The following is a 10398-nucleotide window of genomic DNA, read 5'->3' on the forward strand; positions in this document are numbered from 1 at the left end:
TATACTTTAAAATGGTCAAGAGTTTATGTTTATTTTACCACAACAAAAAATCCTGGAAATAAAAGAATGCTGAAATGATGTAAAATAACAGTTTTATGTTAGATTTCAGTCATGGTGACCAATTTTTTATCTGTACATTTAACATTTGGCAAGAATGCCTCGATTTTATAATATTAACATCAAATCATTAATAGTTGAAGGCCTCTTGTTTTATTTACTCTCTCGTCCAGAAGAAATTGATTTCTCTAACTTACCTAAACTCGTGGGCTTGATGAGAACATCAAGGACATCATAAAAGGGCAGGTTTTTTAACTGCACATCAGGATGGACAGGAGGAATTGGGGGAGACGGCTGCTGCATCTCAAATGTAGGTTTAGTATCTTGAAGCAGCACAGAACCAACAGGAGAGGACGGTGAGTGAGGTGTAACTGAAGTGGAAGGCAACGAGTGGATTCCAGCCACGGCCAGGTCAGGTTCTACAGGAGATGAGCTACCATCCAAATTGAAAACAGATGATTTGATTGTGGATAAATCAGAAAGTCCTTCAAGAGTTCGTGGATATCGGCGTCTATACAATTCCCGGATTTTAATCTGAACTGCAGGGCTGCAGCCACTCTTCAATAAATGCAGCGCCCTCATCAGGAGGTCATGCTTGCGTCCACTTTTATTCCGTCCAGCAAAGCCTAGTAACACTTGTAGTTCAGAAACTCTAAAACTAGAAACCATATTCTAAAAGGAAGAAAGAAAAAAAAAATAAGCCAATAGTCACCCTCAAGCACATAAAAATCCTATCCTATCTAAAATATACTGTAAAAGCTGATATTCCAGTATTCTAGCAACTGGCATGTGTTAGTAACCAGCATTTTCACATAGCACTTAGAACCAATACTATTCATAAAGCAATCCACCCATAAAAATTACATTCAAGTTATGGTGTTAATTATATTTTGTTGTACTCAATTTTGGTAATCTACAGTCTGTTGGTTTCTATTAACCATTTCATTGTCTGATTATGTGCAAATGTAAACAGGTATTTGCTTTATGACTATGAAACCTATAACCAATAAAAATGTTCCTTCTCAAAACTAAGCTCTACCAATACAATGTAATGTTTGTTACAGAATTATCACCAATTAACCAAACAAAAAATTAGATTTTCACAATGTTGTATGTGTAACTTCTGATGCTGAGTAGTAAATCTACAAAATCAAGACGGAACTGTGATCCAAAATTCAATGAATTTTTCACCTCAACTCAAACATTAAGAAACAGACACCATAATAATAAAGATATTTTAAGATATTAAAGCTAAAAATCACATACATCTTATATAGCAGTCAGTGAAACTTCTAAAACAACTGAAATTCCCGGCTGAGTATCCAAATGAGAAAAAGACCTTTGAAGAGCAAGGAAATGAGTGGTCATAAATCTTAAAGGACAAGACTTCCTCTACACAACTTACTGACTTGTTTGTGGATGTAAAAATTAAGGTTATATATAGTTCTTGCTTCACATCTCGTCTTCTATTTATTCAACAAAATCTAATAAATACTTTTTACCCCTTGCTGCCTCATGAATTCATCTACTTAGTGACTTCCCATCAATTCTGACCTTGGAGGTAAACCACACTAGGGTCAGTCACACACGTGCACCATCCGCCAAGAAAGAGGAAGATCTGGAGCTGACCAAAGCCATCAGAAACATACCCTCAGGAGACCTGCCCTCCGGAGACCTTCCTGCCACTAAAGCTTGGGGTTTTCCCTCCTCCTCGGTGCTGCACGCTCCACAGTCACCTGGGATTCCTCTCCAACCTGCTCTTCCCATCAGCATAGTGGTGATGTGGGGCAGTGCCTACAGCTGGCAATGAGCCATAATTCCTCTTTCTGCACTTTTAAGTCTCAGTGATAACCCAGAAGCAATTGTTTAAAACCCTGTATAGCTTTTAGATAGTTGTTAGGAATAATATTTGCTAGTTTCTAAAATGCAAACAAATTTAGATATACCAAAGTAATCTGATGCTGTACTGCAATTATACTTTGTGTACTGTATGTCTTCATATTTCATTCTGTACAAAGAATAACTAGTTGTAATCCTAGCATCTATTTTATACTCTCAATCAGAGCTGTCCAACAGAAATATAATAGAAACCACATAAGTAATTCTAAATTTTCTAGTAGTTACGTTAATAAATTTATGTATTTATTAAATTTAAATATATTTATTTAACCCAACATATCAAAACTATCATTTCAACATGTAATCAATTTTTGTGATTTAAAAATAATCAACTTTTTAAAAGTGTCAATGAGATATTTTTTCATACTAAGTCTTTGATATCCAGTGTGTATCTTAACACTTGTATGTAATACATCTCAATTTGGACTAACATTTGAAGTGCTTAAAAGCCACATGTGGCCAGTAGCTACCACACTGGACAGTATAGTCCTAAACCATACTAGCAACATACACCACAATGCCATGGTCATTATATTTCAACTTGCTTTATTTCCACCACATGTAAAACGAAGATTTTTATCCATTCTACCCCTATGCTGTGGACAAGAAAAATGAAAAAGAAGAAAATTTGGGGCCTATCTCATAACAAACCAGTTACAGTTTACTCAAAGTTTCATGCATTGAAAGGACCACAACAGCTTTGTAGGAAGTGTTTACCCAGGCAAAAAAATGTGATGCATCTTTCCCAAAGTCCTCAATCTCAAGAAAATATTTCAATTGATTGTAGAATACTAACACCAAAAAAGGCACTCGCACAAATACAAGATAACTGATTCTTTCTAAATGGGAGACCAGACTAACTCAGAATTCATTACTTTACTTCCCTTCTTACACTTATTTTCAGATATTCTTCATTTTAAGAAAATTTGTTTTATAGAAATGACAAAATAGAGCACAAGTCACCCTACCTAAGCTTGGCTCTCAAAATGGAATTTCTGGGATATCTCACATTACCTATTTCCAGTGGTAACATTATGTGGCAAAGGATGCTAATGCAATTGGCTCTATTAGCTGTTGTAAATATACAAACAAAAAGGAAGAGAGAGACAAGGGCTTAGAAATATGAATGGGAGAGACGGGACAGCCTTTGCATTGCAAAATGCTGTAAACTGAAGTACTGCTGGACACATGGCCAAAAATAAAGGCTTCGAGAGTCAAAGGGCCCTATGGAAAACTTCAGGCCAGCAATCAGCAGTTGTAGTTCAAGCCCAAGCACCAAGACCTGGGACCCTGGGAAAGTCATTTCATCCCTCTGGTTATCAATTTCTACTTAAAAACAGTAACAACAACAAAAACCCTCTCCTTTATTTAGCATTTTCTGTTAAGATAATCTTGAAGGAGCTAAGTAAAATTCCATGAAAATGGTTTTCTGGCAAACGTCGCTGGATCCCATTTCTTCTTGGTGATACCTATTTTTTTATCTTAGTCTTCCACCAAGTTTCAGGTCCTTCCCCCAGTTAGTGGGTGTGGTGAGTAGGAAGAGTCATCAGAGCCCTCATGGGGTAAGGATGGCCTGCTATGAATACTACCAAGAATGGATTTCAGCTGTTTTTCTCCAACCTCTGACATCTTTAGACTAATTTTTTTTCAAGCAGATTTTTTCCACTCCACTCTTATGCCTCCCAAAGGCTCCCAATGTCTGCCTGCCAAGAAATAGATTGGCACGATTTATTTTTTAAAAAGATATGTGAACAATTTGATTTCTAAAGAAAAGCTAATATAAATTAAGACTAGAATTTTAAATCAATGTTGTGTCTTTATCAAATTTAAATAAACACAAAGTAATAAATATTTCCCTGAAACTGCTCTTCGACTTTTAAACATGAGATAGAAATTGCAAACAGACTAGAATCTGGGGAGGCTCTAACAGGTTAGAAATCATGGTAGAGATCAATACAAACTTTGCAGACCTCCCTCATCTGCTATGATATATAATATAAGGGGAGAAGAGTTCAAGAAGCTGCTGAGGGAAACTGACAAATCACATTATTAATACTGCCTATTCCAGCTACAATATTAAAATAATCTACATCTTTATTCATAGATAGGATGAAAGAACAAACAAAACAAGCTAATGCCAGAAACCACGTGGCGAGACAAGTACACAGTCCTAGCTACTCAGGAGGCTGAGGCAGGAGGATCACTTGAGACCAGGAATTCAAGGTTGTTGTGCACTATGACTCCACTGCACTACAGCTTGGGCAACATAGCAAGTTGCCCATCTCTAAAAAAGAAAAAGAAACTATGTGACAAGTCAGAAAGACACCCCAATTCCTAACCAGTACCCACTTTTAGAAGTCATAGGAGGCCCCAGTTCCTGGTCCTGTATTCCTGGTGAAATCATGTATTCCCTATAATTAAATCCCCTTTTACTTGTACTATTAATATAAAGATTTAGGCAGGGCCCCGTGGCTCATCCTTGTAATCCTAGCATTTTGGGAGGCCAAGGCAGGAGGACTGCTTGAGGCCAGGAGTTTGAGACCAGCGTGAGCAACATGGCTAGACCCCAGTTCTATAAAAAATTAAAAAATTAGCCAGAAGTGATAATAGCATGCACCTGTAGTCCCAGTTACTTGGGAGGCTGAGGCAAGAGGATTGCTTGAGCCTGGGAGTTCAAGGTTGCAATGAGCTATGATCACACCACTGCATTCCAGCCTGAGAGACAGAGGGAGACTGTCTCAAATTTTAAAAAAACAAACCAACCCCACCCCACCCCCAAAAAAAGGCCATGAAAAAGGGAGGAGGAATTGCAGGGTAAAAGCAAAAAATCATTAACTAGAAAGCAAAATGCAGTCTGTCAAGTCAGACCCAAAAAAGGGAAATAAATAAATGCAGTTTTGAGAAAAAAAAAAACATAAAGACCACAAATACTAAGCAAATATCTTTAAACTAAGAACAGTATAGGCAACCGTATATCCTAATAACTTAAAGATACAGACAAAAGTCATTTTCTACAAAAATATAAATTACTCCATCTAATTCAAGAAGATCTTGTTCCCCCTCCACAACCAAAAACATCTACCCAGACGAGACAACTTAATAAATAAATTCTACTAAGCCTTCAAGAAAAAGATGAAATTCTCTTCCTTAAACTGTTTGAGAGTATAAGTCAAATAGTCCAAATACATTAGAAGACAAACACAGAAAAATGTTGAACAAAAAATACAAAATTAAAAAAATATGCAAATTACTGGTTTTCAAACTTCAGCAGGGGAGTCCACCCTATCGGATAAAATTTTTTAGGCAAAAGCCTGATGAAACAGTAGGCCTAGTATACCACCTGTTCTTCCTCATTTCCCAAAGTGGACCATAAGAAGTCTTTGTATAACATAACTTATAAGCCACTATTAACACAACAACGGTTCCAGCCAGCACGGACATAAAAGTCCTCAATGTACAGTTTAATCTAGCAATGTAAGAATGGTTTAACATAAATATAGTAAATTGCTTAGTTAAGATGATCTCTTTGCTTATCTTATAGTCACATACTGAATATGTATAAAATGATGCAATATATGTGATTTTCTTTCAAATAATTTATGGGGATTAGGTGGGGACATACATAAAAAAAGACTGGAGATGGTAACTGTCGAAGCTCGGTAACGGGTACATGGGGAATTCTCTATCTTTGTAAATGTAACAATGTTTCCATAATTAAAAGTTTGCTTGAACTGGGGAAACTGGTGTGGGGCATAGGGAGATTTTCTATTATCTGTCCAACTTTTTTATAAAGCTAAACATACGCTAGATTTAATTAAACAAAAAATGTTAGTTTGTTTGAAAGTGGAGTAAAAAAAGACACTGTGGTCTAAATACCATTCCCCATAAAAGGAACCCAGGCTCCTTGGGGAAATGGCTGATTGCAAGTCAAGGGCAGAAAATGAACAAGATAAGCCTATAACATTTTATCATGCTAGAAAACAAAGAAGTTATCAAAGTTACTGACTGGGGCTTTGTCAGAAGGACAAAGAAAACATCCAGAATGAGCTTCTAGTAGCCTAAAATGAAACAATTTGAGCATAAAAAAGAACAATAACTGCACTGGATTCACACACATCAAGTATACTAAAAATTCATTTGTTCATAATAATATTTTAGAAAAACTCACTGATCTCCCTTAGAGGATGTTAGGAACAACGCATTATTATTCTAAAAGTTGATAAAGGGAAACCATACAAAAAGATTTATTGGTTCAAGAAGAAAAGCCATATGATTATCTGTATAAATGCTGGGCATTTGATAAAATTCTATTCATTCCTGATAAAACCCCTAAATAAACAAGACTAGAAGGAAACTGTTAACATGATAACTGATATCAGCAATCAATAGCTAATATCATACTAAAGATGAAACACTAGATCATAAAGTCAAGACCTATAAAATATACATATTTTATCATTCAACGTTATTACAAAGATTCTAGATAATACAACAAAACATTATAAAATTTTTAAAGAAACATTTACTACTTACAAGTGCCAAGACTCTATATATTGGAAATATAAGAGAATCTGCTGAAAATTAGACTCAATGGTACTAAGTAAATAAAATTTGTTGAATTTTCTATATATCAAATAGATTTTCACAACGAATCTAAGTAACAAAATAATAAGATGCAAAAGGAATAAATTTAAGAATTTTGCAGAGCTACGTTTAAAAACCATACGATATAAAAGAAGCCTTGAATAAATTAAGGACTATATCACACACATTACTAGATAAAAATACTCAATATTGAAAAGATAACAATTCTTCCCAAATTAAGTTATAAATATAATAAAATTCCAATGAATGGCTAATGAGTTGGAAAGCTTAATAGACCAAAACTTACACATAAAGAATTAAATAAAATTATACGGCAGGTGGTGATGAAGAAAATGGATAAAAATAAAGGAAGAAAAGCAAATAGGTAGGGAAGAGGTAGAGGATTTGCAATTTTAAAGGGGAAAGGCCTCAATGAAAAGGTAAGTGAATAAGTAACTGAAGAAGTAAGATATCCAAGGAAAAGCATTCCAAGGCATACAACACAGCAGACGCCAAAGTCCTGAGGATGAAAGCAGGCTTAACACACTAGAGGAAAAGTAAAAAGCCGACACTGCTGAACCAAAGTAATGAGGAATGAGCACTAAAATAGAATGATAAGCAAAGAAAATGGTAAATCTAGAAAGGGAGGTGGTTGGCTTAAATGTACTGTATAAAATAACAGTATGAAAATTTTGAAATTAAGACAAGTCAGAATCAAAATGCCCAGCAACAATGGCATAAAAATTGCTAGGCTGGCCGGGCACAGTGGCTGACCCTATAATCCTAGCACTTTGGGAGGCCATGGAGGGAGGATGCTTGAGGCCAGGAGTTTAAGACCAGCCTGAGTAAGAGCGAGACCCTCGTCTCTACAAGAAATAGAAAAATTAGTCGGGCGTGGGGGTGCACGCCTATAGTCCCAGCTATTCGGGAGGCTGAGGCAGGAGGTTCGTTTGAGCTCAGGAGTTTGAGGCTGCAATGAACTATGATGACGCCATTGAACTCCAGGCTGTGTGACAGAGGAAGACACTGTCTCAAAAAAAAAAAAAAAAAAAAAAACACAAAAAGAAAAGGAAAGAAAAAAATTGCTAGGCTGGGGAGCAGTTTAAAGTGTTCTATAGGTGAGAAAGGAAAAAAATTGTAATTTTAGCTTTATATACATATATTTAAATTTCAAGGAAAATTCCAAGACAATATCAAGAGTCTGAGAAAGCTACAAAGTATATAATTGTACAAATAGAAGAGTGGGAAAAACATAAGAGGGAAGAAAAAAAGCCCAATGTTAGGCAAGAAAACAGGCAGAGACAAAACAAAAAAGTAGGACTACACAAAATAAAAAGGTAAAAATAATTGCAAATATATTAATCACAACAAATAAAGATGAAATGAACTCTCGATTAAAAGAAGGTTAGAGAATATCAGTGTAGGAACTGAAGACATCAAAAACAATACAGGAATGCTAGTAACAACTCTATACACATAAATTCAGCAACTTAGATAAAATGGACCAGCTCCTTGCAAAACACAAACTGCCAAAACTCATTCGGTATGTAATAGATATTTGAATGCCCTTTTAACTATTAAGGAAATTTAATTCATAATTTTAAAACTGCCAAAAGAGAAATTCCCAGGGCTAGTTGATTTTACTGGAGAATTCTACCAAACATTTATAATTTCTTCCAGAAAACAGAAGATGAGAGAATACTTCCAAATTCATTTTATGAACCTAATATTACCAAGATACCAAAACAAGACAAAGACAGTACAAAAAATGAAATTAACAAATGCCCTTCACGAATACAGGTGCTAAAATCCCTAAAAAAAAAATTAGCAAATAAAATTCAGCAATCTTTAAAAAGAATTATACACCATGACCAAGTGGGATTTATTCCAGGATGTAAGGCTGGTTCGATGTTTGAAATTAATATAATATACCATATTAACAGCTAAGAAAGACAAATTACATGATCAGTGCAGAAAAAGCATGTGACAAATTCAATACCGTTTCATGACAAAAACCCTCAGAAAAAATAGGAATAGAGGGGAGAGTTCTCAACTTAATAACATCCTACAAAAAAAAATCTAGAGCTAACATTACACTCGGTTGTGAAAGATTGAATGCTTTCCCCCTAATATCAGGAATGAGGAAAGGATGCCTATTCTCACCACTCATTCAACATGGTGCTCAGAGTTCTAGCCAGTAGAATTAGACAAGAAATGGAAATAAAAGGCATAACAAATCGGAAAGAAGGCATGCTTGTTTACAAAGAAAATCTACAAAACAGCTGCTAGAACTAGTGAGTGAGTTCAGCAAGGTCACAGGATACAAAACCAATACACAAAAACCAATCACATCATCACATTTTCACATACTAACAATGAACATGTGGAAACAAGTTAAAAACAACACCATTTATAATCACTCCAAAGAAAATTACAATACATATGTAAAAATTTAACAAACATGTACAGGACTTGTATGCTGAAAATTATAAAACACTGATGGAAAAAATTCAAGAAGATCTAAATAAATGGCTTCTTTGTGGATTAGAAGATTCAACATAGTAAAGATATCAATTTTCCCCAAACTGATATATGGGTTTAACATAATTTCTACGCAAATCCCAGCAAGATATTTTGTAGATATAGATGAGATTCTAAAATTTATGTGGTAAAGCAAAGGAGAAGGAGATGAATCGGCCTACCCCATTTCACAACTTAGCTACAGTAATTATGACTGTGTAGTATTAGTGGAAGGATAAACTCACAGATTAATGGAACAGAGAGCTCAAAAATGACATACACAAATATGCCCAAATAATTTTTGATAAATATGTAGAAGTAATTCAATGGAGGAAAGACACTTTTCCAATAAATGGTGCTGGAGCAACTGGACATTCACAGACCAAAAAAAATGAACTTCCAACTAAGTTTCACAGCTTATACAAAAACTCCCAATGGATCACAGATTAATGTGTGATAAAAATAAGACAAACTTTTTAAAAATATAAAAATCGTTGGGATCTAGAACTAGCCAAAGAGTGGATCACAGATTAATGTGTGATAAAAATAAGACGAATGGCTAATGAGTTGGAAAGCTTAATAGACCAAAACTTACACATAAAGAATTAAATAAAATTATACGGCAGGTGGTGATGAAGAAAATGGATAAAAATAAAGGAAGAAAAGCAAATAGGTAGGGAAGAGGTAGAGGATTTGCAATTTTAAAGGGGAAAGGCCTCAATGAAAAGGTAAGTGAATAAGTAACTGAAGAAGTAAGATATCCAAGGAAAAGCATTCCAAGGCATACAACACAGCAGACGCCAAAGTCCTGAGGATGAAAGCAGGCTTAACACACTAGAGGAAAAGTAAAAAGCCCACACTGCTGAACCAAAGTAATGAGGAATGAGCACTAAAATAGAATGATAAGCAAAGAAAATGGTAAATCTAGAAAGGGAGGTGGTTGGCTTAAATGTACTGTATAAAATAACAGTATGAAAATTTTGAAATTAAGACAAGTCAGAATCAAAATGCCCAGCAACAATGGCATAAAAATTGCTAGGCTGGCCGGGCACAGTGGCTGACCCTATAATCCTAGCACTTTGGGAGGCCATGGAGGGAGGATGCTTGAGGCCAGGAGTTTAAGACCAGCCTGAGTAAGAGCGAGACCCTCGTCTCTACAAGAAATAGAAAAATTAGTCGGGCGTGGGGGTGCACGCCTATAGTCCCAGCTATTCGGGAGGCTGAGGCAGGAGGTTCGTTTGAGCTCAGGAGTTTGAGGCTGCAATGAACTATGATGACGCCATTGAACTCCAGGCTGTGTGACAGAGGAAGACACTGTCTCAAAAAAAAAAAAAAAAA

At 35.5% G+C, this 10398-nt stretch overlaps 1 protein-coding gene across 2 annotated transcripts in view; it reads right to left on the reverse strand.

Annotated features, from left to right (window-relative positions):
- PIAS2 (protein inhibitor of activated STAT, 2) overlaps nucleotides 1–10398 on the reverse strand; it is a 79256-nt gene that overhangs the window by 51143 nt on the left and 17715 nt on the right. For both annotated transcript variants that reach the window (XM_012642673.1, XM_012642674.1), the window contains exon 2: nucleotides 255–729. In XM_012642673.1, the coding sequence (XP_012498127.1) occupies nucleotides 255–729 (475 nt within the window). The remainder of the gene's footprint in view (nucleotides 1–254; nucleotides 730–10398) is intronic.

Source organism: Propithecus coquereli, unplaced genomic scaffold (genome assembly GCF_000956105.1).
Source record: "Propithecus coquereli isolate 6110/MARCELLA unplaced genomic scaffold, Pcoq_1.0 Scaffold181, whole genome shotgun sequence".
Taxonomy (NCBI): domain Eukaryota; kingdom Metazoa; phylum Chordata; class Mammalia; order Primates; family Indriidae; genus Propithecus; species Propithecus coquereli.